The 15,817-nt window shown below is 44.0% G+C and overlaps 1 protein-coding gene across 1 annotated transcript in view; it reads left to right on the forward strand.

Annotated features, from left to right (window-relative positions):
• LOC109379368 (teneurin-2-like) overlaps nucleotides 1-15,817 on the forward strand; it is a 1,023,129-nt gene that overhangs the window by 821,103 nt on the left and 186,209 nt on the right. The window contains exon 5 of the mRNA XM_019635930.1: nucleotides 8,221-8,430. Within this exon, the coding sequence (XP_019491475.1) occupies nucleotides 8,221-8,430 (210 nt within the window). The remainder of the gene's footprint in view (nucleotides 1-8,220; nucleotides 8,431-15,817) is intronic.

The raw sequence follows: 15,817 nt of genomic DNA on the forward strand, positions 1-15,817 counted from the left end.
TCCAATAAATTATGTATAATAGCTTGTGTGAAATCAGAAGAGTTTTTCCAGGGCCATCAGAAAACGATTTGTTTTCAAGAAAATGCTTAACTGGGCTTCAGTGAGTTCAGTGAAGTGTGAGTGCAGAGGGCAATTAGGTCTTCTGCTGTAAAAATAAAAACTCTAAATGGGGTGATATGGAATAGAGTAAACCCAGTTAGGCTGATATTGCCTCGTTGAGAAGGCATGAGAGGCCATCATGAAAAGTCCTCAGGTGAGGTTCAATAACCTACAACTAAGCTGGAATGTTCTCCCCTGAATCCCTTGCCTCTATAAAGGCAGCCCGGTTCTCTCTTGACCAGTCTGTCCTAGCTGTGGAGAAAGGTATGCTGTAACTTCCATCATTGACAAATTAGACTTAGTTTCAAGAACTTTTCCTGATCTCTAACTTGCTACCCCAATAGCAATTTAAGCTTATCTGCTTGAAGTTTCCTTGGGTGGGAGGAAAGAGATGCCTGAATCAAATATTTCACTTCTAATATCTGCCAATTGTTATCAGTTGGAAAAAAGAGCTCCTTAAAAATTGGCCACGTAACATAAAGTATATTCATCTAAAGCCATCCCACATGCTGACCCAGGGCTTCTCAACCTCCGCACTGTTCACATTTGGGGCTGGAAAGTCTTTGTTGTGGGAGGCTATTCTGTGCATTGTAGGATGTTTAGCAGCATTGTAGGATGTTCAGCAAATGTGACAACCAAATGTTCCCTCAAGAGGGAAATTGCCCCCTGTTGAGAATGACTGATCTAGCCTAACATCGGCTTTAAATATAAGCAGCCTGCTACGGGGAATGTAAACATGCATATAGTATGGTATCAATATAAACTATAAATATATATAATATGTGTGTACAGTTTTAGGATGCTCTATTCACTGAGGCCATTTTGCATTCTACAATTATAATTGAAACTACTGGCTCTGTTCTCTTTTTAAAATTTAAGACATAGGTAAAAAATTGAGTCCCTCTCACCCTCCCCAGTCATTGGGTGCACGGAAGGCCCAGCGCCTGCTAGGAAGTGGCCTGAGTTTCTCTCCAGTAGGAACAGAACTTTGCTCTAGTGCATGATTGATGGGCAGCAAGTAGACAGCCATCTGCCTGCATCACTCCTCCACTCTTAATGCCCACAGTATTCTTATAAATAGATGAGATATCTCCCACCGTACATGGTTTCTCTGGGACCCCACATGTTTGATTTCTCATGATTTACTGTGGAACGCATCAGCTTTCAGAGCATGAAAATTTCATAATTCTGGAGGCAGAAAACCTGGAATCTATTTCCAGTTCTTCCAAGTAGTGTATGGCACTGGCCGTGTCATTTTCTCACATGGGCTTGTCAACCAGTTTTAGGCAGGATGCTGTTGGTTAAGAGTGACAAAAACCAACTCAAGTTGGCTTAAAGGAAAAAAAAAATGAGGATCGGGTGGAGAAGAAATTGGTTCATCTATTGAAAGGAAGGTGCTTGTGAACTAACTGGAACCAATAAGCTGCAAGGCTCAGGAACTCCCTCTAGGTCCCTCGTACCCACTGTGTGTCAAACATAGTTCTAGGGGCCTTTCGTATATTATCAAAACAGAAGGTGAAGTTGGGGTTGTTACCAGAGAGGGCAAATAAGTTGCTCAAACTCACACAGGAAGTGGCAGAGCTCAGTCTTGCTCCAAAGATGGCGCCCTCTTCATCCCTCACTGGGTCTTTGGAGACCAGGTAGGCCAAGAGGTTGGGAATGGGCTGCACAGGACAGAGAAATTCTGCAGGCATGAAGGCAGAAATAAACGTTTGCAAAAGACCGTTAGATGCTCACATCCGCTGGAGACCAGCATTTCCTTTGGGGCAGAGTAGAAATTGAGAATGGAATAGATTGGACAGTGAAGCAGGTGAGCAGGTGAACTTGAGTGGGAGGTAACTCCAGGTTTACAAATAGCCCATTGGAGTTTGAGCAGTTCCCAAACCTGAGTTCAGATCAGCGCTCTCCTCCTTGGTTGTGCTTCTGACATCCCCACATCTCTAAACAGAGTTGCTGGGATCCTGGCGGAAGGGGCATAAATAAAATCTGAGTCTGATACTTAGCACATAAAATGGGCTGCAGATGTACCGTGGCTTCAATCACGTTCCCTTGAGCTGGAGGCAGGGAGTCCAGCTAGAGTTGTTGTCAGGGTGCCTTGTGCCTTTTGTGGTGGTGGCCTTGGCTGCCATGCCCCAGTGTCTCACTGAAGCCACCTGAAATTGATAAAGAGCGTCCCATCACACAGCCATCTGCAAGCTCCATGTGCAGAACTAGGCAGAGCTTGAAAAATCGGATGCATTCGCCTTAACGATGTTCTCCTGGAACTGGAGAGCAAGCGGGACCACATTCCCAAAAAATTCATTGATTACAAACAACAGGAGGGCACTGTCTCGGATTTTAAAATTATTTCTACTTACACATATATTCCTATACATCACTTTTTAACACCTTTGAAAATAGTGGTGGGCCGGCCGAGTGGCACGTTGGTTAAGAGTTGGCTTGGGATGCCAGCTCTGAGCAGCAGGGCCCCGGTTCAGATCCCACATGAGGGCCAGTGATGCTGCACCTTCTATAGCTAAGATGGTGAACAACAGCTTGACCTGGAGCTGGGCTGCCATGAGTCGCTGGCGATGGCGTAGGCTGCAGTGGGGCTGCCGTGAGCGGCCATGAGTGGGCGGTGAGCAACTGCCTCACCCAGGAAGAGCGCCATGATAATACCAACATGGGCCAGTGAGTCCTCCACAACTAGACTGAAGAACAAAAGGACAGCAACTTGTCCATTCCCCTCCCCCAATTCCCCAATAAAAATCTTTTAAAAAAAAATAGTGGCTTCACAGCCCCAAGCATCGGGGGCAAGGGGCTGAATAATTTAATGAGACATCTAAATAAACAGCAAGAATTGGGATATGTCATTAGGAAAATTGTTTCAATCCTGTAACCAACTAAGTTGCCTGTGTTCATGCTTTGCAGTATTCAACTTTAATTCAAAAGTTCTGTTTTCATAAGTCCTTGAACTTACGAAGCCACAAAGGACTTCCAGTTTTTTACTCAAAAATGGCTTTCTCTCCTTACAAGTCATTTATTCTCTGGTTGTGGTCACTGTGGCTGTTTCTTGGAGGGGCCTCGCTTCTGCCCATGGTCAATTACCTCCCGTAGGATGACCTCCATGGTGCGTTCCAGATGAGGACTGAGGAGTCTGGAGCTCACAACTCGCTCATTGTTTAGCAATCACTCTTGTCTAATATGAGAAATGTTAGAATAAACCATTCAAGCCTTGGTTTTTGAAGTCAGGCAGCCTGGATTGAAATCCCAGCCAGTTCTGCTGCTTGTCAGCTGTGCAATGCTGGGAAAGTTAGTCCAACTAAGCCCCCATTCCTTCACCAGTAAATGGGGATGATACTAATGCTTTGTTCCCAGAAAAGTTGTAAACAATAAAAGAGAAAAATAAATGTAGAATCTTAGCTCAGCTCTTAGCACAAAGCAAGATCACACATACATAAGTGGTAACCAGGTCATCAAACTTACTATTTTAAATCTAATGACTCCTGGTACCGTTTCTTCGTATTTTTTGGTTTTGTTTTTTAAACTGTCTCTTGATCACGTCTCCCTGCTCTCCACCAGATATCCTCACTCCCTGTCACTGCATAGATCGATTATGCATCATCTACACAGAACATTTTAAATATTGGGTTGTCGGAAAAATCATGACGCATGTTTGCAATGAAAAACATAGAAAAAAATACATCATGACTTTTACGACAACCCAATATCTACGTACCATTAATCTTTTGAATGAGAAAGGAACCATTTGTTTTCAGTGAATTTGGGGACTTGATTTGCAGCCTGCCCTCAATCATAAATTAGGGGCTGTATTAACAACAGTTGGGCAGAGCAGCAATTGAATGGGTAATATTTACTGCTTTGGGGATGGAGAGAAGATTGGAGCCTTTTAATCTTGGGTGGGAGAACTAAATCGAGATCTGAATCAGTTTAAGGTGAAAAACAGGGCTGTAATTGAGACGATGGGAGTTAGAGCGATGTGACTTCAAGCACAGATGGTGTCGGATAAAGTTTTCAGGTATGACTGAGGCAGATGATGAATGAAGGCCTGGAGCATGGCTGACAAAAAGGTGCTGTGCATCTGCTGCCTCTCCCCCACTCCTGGTCCATGAATTTTCTAATTGATGATGGCACCATGTCCCGCTGAACCCTGAGTGCCTTCGGAATCCTTCTCAACACAGCATTCAAACAGCCACTACCCGTCTGTCAGCCTGGACATGCTTTATCTGGCTATCGGTGTTTCAATCAGGAAAATTTCACAAGTTGAAACTATCACACAATCTTATTCATTTGAAAACAGATACGTTAGAAACATTTGAATTTGTCCCCAGCTTTAGGGTCGCGGGGAATCCAACCACACAGATGACTCGTTAGACTTTGATTTACGTGGGGATCTTGGAAAAGACACACACACATGCACACCCACACATACACAAGACCATCTGAGTTTAATGAATGACATATTGCTGCCTTTGCATGTTTCGTCTTGCTCTTTAATAGATCAGTTAAACTCAGTGTTCTATATATTTTCCAGGGACGCTATACCCGTTCAAAATGGAACTTCATAAATAGTTTGGGAGTCAGGGGTCCCCTGTAGGGTATAAAGTAGGATCCAGGTAAGTGCATAGGCCCTGGTTACATGCCCGTTCCACACTAGGTAAGAAACCATGGTCTATAAAGTGAGCCTGTTTAAGTTCCAGCTTTCTCCCCTGTCCTTTGGAACCTGTTTGTGTCTGTACAGATGGTTTCTGTCAGTTGGAATAGTCAGCATAAGTGAACAAAATTAGCAAATAACATAGCAAATAGAGAACAGCATCAATTTGATTGGGGGCGGATCTAGGGACTGAGAAATTTTTCAAGTAATGGGAGATACCAGGAAGCAGAGTTTAAGGAGCTACCAAAGCATGGATTTAAAGTAACAGGAATCAGACAATTCTGTGATGGGTATTTCAGTACACCTAAGGAACCCCAGTGTTTTCCTTGTGTTCTGACTGCTCTTCCATTGTCTGTACTTATATACATTAAAAAGCAGCTCTGGCTGTACTGTCGGCAATGAATTCATGCCGAACAAAATTTCAAAAAGTTCATGTAAATAAGGATTTCACAGCAACTATCGTATCAGGCTCCTGGAAAATTGCACTTGAACTTCAGTTCCACCTCAGTCACTCAAAGGAAGTTAAAAATTGGCTTCCAGCCATCCTTGTTCTCCAGCATGCCGTCTCAGATTCGCCTCAACACAAACTTTACAGCCGATTGATTGGGAGTTAAAATTTGTTCCTCCCAGAGCCTTGCTGCTCCGTGGGCATCAACACAGACCTCGCCGCGCCCTGGTCGGGACACCTCCGCCTTCAGGAGCCTCGAAGGAGGAGGAGAGTAACATGGCCATGAAGGAGTCACTTTGAACTTCGTAACAAAATTACGAGGAAAGCTTTGAGCTCTGCCAGCGGATAGCTGCTGTAAATGGTTATCCGAAGAAATGTTTCTTCTTTGGGATCTTGAGCGTGTCTTGGGATTGGGAGATGGGAAACTGGGATATGACTTCCTATAAATCACCTCCCATTTTGTATGTCACCTTTTTCTTCCTTTGTCACCTTGCTGTTAGGGAAAGCACTTGGCAGAGAGGTTAGGGAGTGGATTTGGGAATGTGCAAACCCGAGTTTGGCTGCTGGCCCCTGTCACTTACTAGCTATGCCATCTCACCTCTCTGTGCTTCAGTTTCCTCATCTATGCAATGGGGATTATAATAATTTTAACCTCATAGGATTGTTTTGAAAACCAGATGAGATAATATATGTAAAGTGGCTATCACAGTGAGTGCCAAATAGTCACTGCACAAAACAATAGCAGTTAAAATAATAATAATGATCGTTATTATTATTCGAAGGAGACCTGGGGGAGGAGGTATTGATTAAATGTGGGTACTGATTCTGATGAAACTGATTTGTTCAGTCTATCTTTTCTGTTTTATTTGGCAAATACATCGTGTCTGGTATGGCTCCCAAGCAGCTATGAATGAACTGAGTTTTTCCAATCAAATTCCGTTTCTCCATTGATCTATTTCAGGGATGACTCTTCTTCAGCCGTGTTACTGGGCAGGGGCCCCTAACATGTAAGCTGTAGGAGTATCTTAGCTCCTGTCTTTTTCTTCCACTCCCTCCCTCAAAAGAGTCCTAGGCTAGTGATTTGACGCCTCTGTGCGATTGCGCATCAGGGTTCCTCTCAGCGGAAGTCCCCTTCCTCTTCTTTTGAAGATTGCTCAGGCATCACCTAACCCAGGCATCCTCGCTGGACCCCCCACCCCTATGTCTACCCGGCCAGGCAGGACCAAGTGTCCCTTTCTCAACCCTCACAGCACCATGATTTTACAGGCCACCATCCTGCTGTTTATCCTGTACAGAAATGACAGTTACCTGTCAGCCTCACCCACTATACTCTGAGCTCTCTGAGGGCAGGGGTGATGCCTTGCTTACTTTTGTATCCTCGGTATCTCAGAGGGCACATCAGAGGCACTCATGCATCGTATTGAGCCAAACTGATCTATCAGTATCATTTAATGCTCTGAGGAATAGGTCAGGAAATGCAATTATATAAACAACAAAAATTGGCATCCATTTGAGGTGCTTGACAATGCCCCCACATATGTAGTACATCTAAAAGCAGGAATGCTTATTTCTTCTGACTCAAGCTTTTGTTGCCTGAGTGGAAACTCAAACCTGAATTTTTCATTTGATTTCTCCATGCCTCCCCTTCCCTCTGCACCCCCAGCTTGAGGGCATATCCTGTAGGCTGCTACTCTTGGCTTTTTTTTTTTCTTCTGAGCTTCCCAAATGAACATACCGGCAGGCAAGCACTTGCAAGGACCCCAAGATGTAAGGGTGACTCAGGTGAAGGTACGCATGGCAGTTACCCTCACTCAGCAGTTTGGCTGCCAGGAGCTCCCTGCCATGTGGAGAAGAGGCTGCCGCAGCCTTCTGTGTGAGAGGAGAACTCCTTGACCCAAAGGCGGCTCCGAGTCAGCGCCCGCTTCCTGCCAGGCTGGCTGGTCCTCTTCATGTCTGGAGTGGCTGCTTCTCGTTGTAGGAACCCCCCCATTGTGTCAAAAAAAAAAACACCCCCATGGTGGTGAGAGCTGGGGCTCTGGCCAGCTCTTTGGGATGCCAGTGTGTCACCCTTTCCGACTCTCCTCCACTTCTAACCCAAACTAATGAATTTGGTGTTAGCCTGACTTATTTATTCATTCAAGGAGTATTATTTGTTAGGAAGACACGGAGGATGCAGGAGTGGATAAAATAAGTAAAAGTCCACTTTCCGATAGTACTAAGGGCTCTGAAAATATTTCAACTGGCTAATTAGTAGGATAGAGAAGATAGGTGAGCAACTGTCAAGAAGACAAACAGGGACGGCTTGAGTGACGTGAAGCAGCGGGACTGTGACACCAGTGAGAATGTAGAGGAGAATGTTCCAGATAGAGGGGGCAGGAAGCGTGAAGACTGAAGATGGGGTGGTGGACATGTTCCAGCCGCAGAAGTACGGGTGGCCCTTCGGCTGGAGAATGAGGGGCCAAGTAGAGAGTGGTGAGGGCCGCTGTCAGCGGTGACTCAGGAGCGGCCCCTAGCGCCAGGGGAAGCAAGACACAGAGGCCATCGTGCCGTTTCTTTCCACATGCAGTGGGCAGCCACGGGAGAGGGCCGAGCCGGCGAGTGATAGAACCTGACTTCTAGCTTTAAAATATCGTTCTGGCTACAGAGAAACGATGGGGACAGTGGGGAGTAGATGGTGTGTTGACAAAGTGTGGAAGCAGAGAGACCAGTAAAGAGACAGTTCAGTGAGAGATGATGTGGACGTAGGGTAGGAGAGCAGCAGAAGAGCTAGGAAGAAGATTGCGTTTTCCAGACGGATTCCATATCAGCTCGTGCTGGCTTTCTCAAACGTGCAACTACGTGTAGTAAGAATTTAGACTTTTGGAGAAACATCAAACCACTCCAAAAAATACATCTGGAACATTATCTTTCTTTTTTTTTTTAAAGATATTTGTATTGTCAGATGGTTTCAATGTAACTTTCTCTGGATGCTCTCATAACACTCATTACTGACCTTTGACCCCTCTGTCCTCTTTCCCAGGTCGTCCCATTCCACCTACATCCTCGTCTAGCCTCCTCCCATCTGCTCAGCTGCCTAGCTCCCATAATCCTCCACCAGTTAGCTGCCAGATGCCATTGCTAGACAGCAATACCTCCCATCAAATCATGGACACCAACCCTGATGAGGAATTCTCCCCCAATTCATACCTGCTCAGAGCATGCTCAGGTCCCCAGCAAGCCTCCAGCAGTGGTAAGGAAAACCGTGGTGTCTGAATGTGCGGGGCTGTGTGCTTGACAATATCGTGCCTCCAGCCAAAGGACAGCTTTGCAACAAGGGCTGGGGAGAAGGTGGTGTGGGGAGCATCAAGGCAAAATACGTTTGCCATTTTGTGGCATTGCAGCTCCAGGATGCATTTGCTGGAGGTCTCAGATAAGGCTTTGCTTATCTGAGTGGGATTTCAGGGCCTCCTTCGGTGGAAGGAATTCGCCCACTGCTGCGCATGAGAGCACACGGGTCTCCAAGGTAAAGGGCAGAGGGAGAATGGAATGCTCCATTTTGGATTATTGGTATTCTGGGCATAGCCAAGGGACATGGGCACCCTCGTGGGCCCAGTTTATGTTCATCTCACATCTCTTGATTTTTGCTGGTTGGCTTCTGACTTTTCTGCCTGGCTTGTTTAGATGATTTTGCTGTTAGAATGTGTTCTCTTGACGTGACTACTGAATGTCTTTCCAAGTCTGAAGTGTTTGGGGATGGTGAGCTCTCCTATAACCCTCTACCCATGCCACTTTACTTGAATTTAGCAAGATGATCATGGGGTACCATGATAAACATGGCTTCCAAATCCCCAGTTCTCATTGTAGCTTTCACATTCACCGAGCAAAGGGACTGCCCTCCGGGGTTCTGTCCCACTTTTGATGATTTCTGCGGCTACTACCTCAGCTCCCAACCTCTAAACCTGGTGAAATTGCCCTAGGGCCAGCCAGCATCATGCCTTATTTTGATTTCTCCTGTTGGTGATACATTCAGAACACATATGAACATAGTGGGCAGTATCTAAGGTTAAGTACCCATGGCCCAAGGGGAGACATTTGCAGAAATTAATTGCTCCTGACTCAAAGGCTTTGGAGTTAGCTTCCAAATTGGCGACTCACGGTGTTCATTAACATATCCTATCAAAAGTAGTACAGAGATTTCCATGCCAAGACCGTTCTTTGATGAGATTGTGTTTTGGCTCCATCCATGAGTGTATGCCACCACTGGCCTCAACCTCTACAATTACAGAGGACCTTCTAAATACATTTAAGATGATTCATTCTGGAGATGGAATGATGGACTACTACTTATGATGGCCCATGCCCTTCTTCAAAGCCAGGCCTGATATATTTAGTAAACTCATATTCTTTTTCAAAAAAAATTACCTAATCAAATCTCTCATCAAATGAGCAATCCATTGTTGATATTATGAAGGCCTTTAATCTACCATAAATCTTTATTAGAACTCATCAGAGCTTCTAGTTTGAGAGAAATGTGATTATGGCACTCTTAAAATGACATTACATCATTGGGGTGATTGGTTTATCATTTGGAGAAGAGACATCAATCATAACTAGCATAACCACACAGTAAATGAATTCAACCTTTCTACCACACAACAATGACACTGTAATTGCTCAAAATCAGGCTTAAAATGAAATCGGAAAATGCTCTTTCTTCAAATATGATGTTCGCTTAATGGAATATATTATGAAAAATCATGTTTGAGGAAATTCTGTGTAATTAAAAATATGTGGAAATAGATTCCCTTTTTTCTTTCGTCAGAACCTGTTTTAGCTACAGAGCCGTTTTTGTTGTTGTTGTTTGCTGCAGAGATTATGTTGCATTTAATTGAAATATCCTCACTTATGTTTTGCTGCTTTTTATTTCATACTATGTAATCATGATGAATATTGTATTATGAAGGACGCGAAGCATTTGAAGTGAGGCGCACCTGCTGATAGCTTTTTAAAAACAGACAATTATTAGGAAGAAAGTGAGCTTTTAAAAACTATATCCTTTTGTGCATGTATGGATCCCGAGGCAAAAACGATTTCCATAAGCAAGGTCAGTTCATATCTGAGAACTGCCTAGAATGTTTTCTTAGTGGTAAAGCTGTGAGTGATATCTTTTCTTTTGGATGTTGTATTACATTGTAAGTTGTTGACAGGGCCTTTCTGTTGGCTTTATGCCTAATCAAGACCTCGTTTTGGACAGAACAGATCTATGTGGTCAGGGGCAAAATGATCCATTTTTCATCACTCACACCAATTTGTTCAGCTCACTTAAGCTTGATAGAGATTTAAGCTTCAGGAACGGGAAAATACCACAGAAAATTTGTGGGGCCATTTTCATCCCAAGCAAGAGTTGTGCTGCTATGATTACTTCACCTAAGAGGTGAAGACCCAATTGTACGATACCCTTGTTTTCAGCAGACACTTATCTGAGAGCTTAAAGCTCTAGCCAAGAGGCAGGCAGCCATTCAAAAGCCTGGACTCTGGCTTAGCTACAGCGAGCACAGATCAAGTTCAAATATGTATGCACTCACGTGTGTGTGTGTGTGTGTGTGTGTGTGTGTGTGTGTCTTGTGGAATGGATTTGGCATCCAGGGCAAATTGAGGATTCTATCAAGATCTGAATGCAGTTGCCGTGAATTTAAATTTGACATAAAGGATTGAAAATAGAGTTTGACACAGAAGATGCAAAGTGCAGGGCCGCGCCTGGGTGTTCTGAATTGAGTTTGATGAAAGGGGCTGGATTTTTCAGTGGGTGCCGCAGCGCTAACGAAGTGACCACGTGATTGGTGGTGGTATGTTTAGCTGGTTAATTACATGGCGTTTTCTTTTTTTTAAGTGAGTCTCTTGGCATTGACCTTGTGTCCTGAAGACCCGGTATCAGTTTGGTCTTTAGCTCTTTCTTAGGTGAAATAAAAGCCCTTCCAACACATTCAGCCCATACATGACAGTGACAAATGATTTCCTGCTGTCCTCTTAGAGGAGCTGTTATGATTTGACATTAGCGGAGCCCGTCATCAGCAGAGTCACCACACACATTTCCTGCCCAAAGAGCCTTTGTTCTACAGACACAAGCCAGACATAAACTATACAACTGAAATGTTTGAGACAACACGAAAAGCTCCTTGAAGCAACAACAAAACTTTACTTTTATGGCTTGGCAGTCATTATTTTCTATGACTGTAGTGCATTGTTTAGTGGATGGTACGTAAACCTCGGCACCTTTGAAACCAAATTGCCATAACTTTCAATCACTGCCAGTCGAGCAGATACCCAGGTACAGCTAGCGAAATGCTCAGAAGAGTGGCGTTTCTTTTCCTCTCAAGCACTTTTTTCCCAGATATCTAAGCTCTGGCACTTGGCTCCATCCTGCGCTCTGCCTTTGGCCAGGCCACGTTAACTCCAGAGATGGTTCTTGTATCCAGCAGTATCATTTCAAACCCTAGGAAATAACTCATCTGGGAAAAAAAAAATCTGGATCTGAGTGACAGCTAATGGAGGCTCCTCCAGATGTAAGAATGATAAGACTACCTTCCAAATCAGAACAAGGTGTGCTGTTTGCTCTCAGCGCACAAGGCAGAAAATATACACGAAGCCACATTGCAAGCAAAAGTATTGGCTCACCTCTGCTCTCATAAAAGGTTGAGCTTTAGTTTTATTAAAAGTCTGAATAAAGGGGGTTGGAACATTTGTTAGTGTTATAATATCAAACCATACAGAAGAAATGTAACCAGGATGCCTCTGCCAGGACCTTTCAATCCATCCTATGTGGCAACGGACCTGTCCCAGCTGGAGAGCCTCGGTTTGTAACAGGTCAATTAAAGGTGCCCTGGCCCTTTTTCAAAAGCCGATGCCTTGGTAAATTCTAATGAAAATAGTATATCAAAACCAGCAAGATGTGGGTTGCCTTGAGTGGTCTAAAAGTTCAGCTGCCTAGCTAATTTAATGATTGCCTTATCCATCTGCACCATAAAGCAAAATTCATTCATTCAGCCGTCCATCCATTCCTTCTTTCCTTTTCTTACAACTCCCCCATAATTTGTGAAAATGTATGAAAATTTAAAAAAAACAACTAGAAAACTGTAGTTAGATGACACAATAAGGGTAACAAAAAACTCTAGAGAAAAGCATACATATGGGTTCATATACCCGGGGCGCCAAAAACAAATGTATATGCATGACTAATAGTCATCTTTTGTTATTGGTATATATTAAGTATTACAATTTTAATACAGTTTTTTCCTTTTTTAAAATGTATATACATTTTTTGGTAACCTCTGTATGTAAAGCCCTGTTTCATTATCTAAAATCGACAGAATACTTGATTCTAAGCATCCTAGAAACCAAAGCAAAAAGGGAAACAGAGAAAGAACAAAATACACAACCTCCAGGAGATAAAAACAAATCAACTGCTTCAGGGAAACACTGTGAATCATCATAGTGAGGCCAGAAAGAAATTCCTCTTAAAGGAGATAATACGTGCTTTCCAGATGACTGAATTCTCAATAACATGCTGGTAAATACATGAGGTAAAGAATTTCCTGTCCAATTTTCTTATAACCTCCCTCCACGTAAGCCATAGAAAGCATTTTCAGTTTACAAAAAAGTCTACAAATATCCAAAAATTGCATAGCCCAAGGACAAAAACTTGATCCATAGATAAACCTTCATTCTATACAGGACCACGTAAAAATGCATGTTCCGTAGACAATAGACCTTAAATATCATCGCTCACAACTCAATTTTTACAGGAATTAACCAACTTTGAGGTTATCGCCGCCACCCAGAACCTGAAAAGCAGATGTTCTATGTTACAAATGCATCTTGACAGCCATAGAGAGGTTAGAATTGATAGCGTCTCATGAAAGCTAAAGTGCCCGTTCCCAGACAGCCTCACTCATTAGGCCCCTCCCACCATCCATGGGGCTGGATTTGGAGGAGGAAGAAGAGGGTCTATAGAATTTTTTTTTTAATTAATGAAACTTCTTTTGCTTTTATATTTTAGAGTAGGGGAAGGTTTTTTTTCCCTCTAACATGTTATCAGTTTTCTTGCCTTCTTAAGCAGATTATTCCCACTGTAATTTAATTTAGTGTAGGATGTCCTAAATCGTTCACAGCAATTATTCTGTACATTGATGATTGCACTGTGCTGATAATACCGACTTATTTTTTTAAGTCACTGTACATTGTGAGGCTCCTTATCCCACCTCTTCTAATCTGCATTTTAACTTCATGTTCCACTTTTTCTAGGCTTTTCTTTCCCCTCTCAGCTTCACTCCATCGTGCAGAGACCTCCCTGGCAGGGTTCCTGGTGTCAGATCCAAAGTTGGTGCTCAATAAGTATTTAGTAAATAAATGAGTTAACTAGCGTCTTCAGTAACTGCCTTCATTTTATTAATTTGCTGCTTCTGTCATGTATGATGGGAAAGTGGATAATGATGGGGAAGGAAGGCAGTGCATGTCCCAACTTGGGGGAATATAGTTATTTTAGAAATTATATTCAATATTCCTATACCTGACTTGTTTTGTCTGTTTTTAGATACGTTAGAACTTTGTACTTCCTCTGTAAATGAGAGGGTTTTGAAAATACTGTTGATACCCATCATGACAAGTTGTGGCAGGGCCAACGCAGAGAACCCTGGGTGGGGCCCCAGCTAAAGGAGGCTGCACCTGTCCCAGACAGACTTCATTTTCACTCTTGATTCGGAGCTCAGGAAATCAAGGCCCAACGCCATTCCTTTCTCAAAATGGATTTGTTTTGCATGTGAGCCGCTTGGTTCCCAGTTCTTCCCGGTCAGCTTGGATGTCTGAGTTGGAGGTGCAGAGTGGCCTGGGGTCCAGATACGGTTCAGCCCTGGCTGCCTTGTCTCCAGAGCAGTTCCCAGCCCACCAGGCAATGCAGGCCTAGCTCAGGGAGCTGCCTGAAGGCTGTGGAGCGCACAGAGACAGCCCCACTCTGCCCAAAGGCAGAGCCACACGGGTTTGGCTCTCAGCCCACCCCCACTCCTCCCTCCATGCTAATGCTCAGGCTAAGTGCTCTGTGCACCTTACTTTGTTTAGTTTTTTGTGATCCCAGCGCAGCAAGAATTGCCTTTATGCCCATTTTATTGATGAAAAATGGTGGCACAAAGAAGTTAAGTAACTTGCCGAAAGTCACAAAGCTGGGAGGTGAGGGTTTCAAACCCAGCCTTCCTGACTCCAGAGACTTTTCTCCTCGCCGCTCTGTTTAATGTGAACCTCTAAAATATCTGTGGGGCTTATTGAGGTACACAGAAGACAATGACAGCATTATGTTAATAGGCATAGGTTGCAATTTTTTAAAGGTTGAAAAAAGTAATACAGCATCCGAAATACTCTTCACCTCCACTGCTTGGAAAGCACTCAGATCTCCAGACTCTTCCCCTGAAGGCTCTGGTTAAATAAATTCAGGAGGGGATAAGGAATTGTATTTTCACTACTCCCTTCCAATCATTCTTATAGACTGATAGGTTTGGGAAGCATAGCTGGAACAGGAAAGCTCTAAAGGTGAACTTGGGTTTTCTATCCTTGGTCTCTAATTCACAGCATGATCTTGGGCAAGTCATTCAAACATCCTGGGCTCAGGTCCCCTACTTGTGAAGGTTTGGCATTGGCCAGAAATGCCTCTACACTTCCTTTCTTGCTCTAATGCCCTGTATTTGTAAGTTCCAGGCTGTCCCAAGGTTCACAGGCCCCCCAACCCCTCTTCCTGGACAGTGTGGGTGTCACTCCCACCCTCTGGGCCATTGACAAAACCAACACCTACACAGCCATGCAAAGCTGCTCCTGGAAGTTTCCTTGCAGAAGTTGAGAAGCATGGTCTGCTTCCAAGTGGTGAAGGTGGTCCCCGCAGGAAGCAGAGCAAGCCCAGCCCCTCCAACACTGCCCCAGGCTCCTGGAGAGCCTCCTAAACAAGGTCTCCACCCTGAGAATTGGAAAGTTGTTGTTCTCAGGACTCTCTGGACACTGCTAACTGGCCCAGCCGTGTAGCCAACAGAGATCAGACCTTTTCTTCTTTTCATCTGTGCCTCCTTGCCCCACCCCACCCCCACCTACATAAACACACGTAAGTTGTAGGTCCAGCAATTTCCAGCCCAGCTAGGTTCGGACCACACTTCTGCACCACAGTGCACGTGAGCACACAAGCAAAGATGGACAGGTAATTCCTTAGGTGATGTGCAGCACAGAAGTGACATGTGGCGCAGAACTGCTCCTACTCAGCAAATAATCTTGCTATTGACAAAATTTCCAGGGTCGATAAGCATTGTGTACATTCCACCTCTCCATCTCTGTGCCAGGCTTCTTGGTACATACCCAACGATGTCCTGAGAGCTATCTGTGACATCTTAACAGTTTCCTGCCCTAACAAATTCTACCCAGAACTGCAGCTTCCCCCAGATTCCTTTAAAGACTACAATTAATTCTAACTGGCTTCTGAATAATCTTCAACAGCCATTTTGATATGTGGCTTCAGTCCCTTGTTAGACATGTCTCAACCCTTTGTTGAATAAAAAGATAGATTTATTTTACCAACAGGCAGATTGAACAGAATTTATAGCCCCAGCCCC

Source organism: Hipposideros armiger, unplaced genomic scaffold (assembly GCF_001890085.2).
Source record: "Hipposideros armiger isolate ML-2016 unplaced genomic scaffold, ASM189008v1 scaffold_25, whole genome shotgun sequence".
NCBI lineage: Eukaryota > Metazoa > Chordata > Mammalia > Chiroptera > Hipposideridae > Hipposideros > Hipposideros armiger.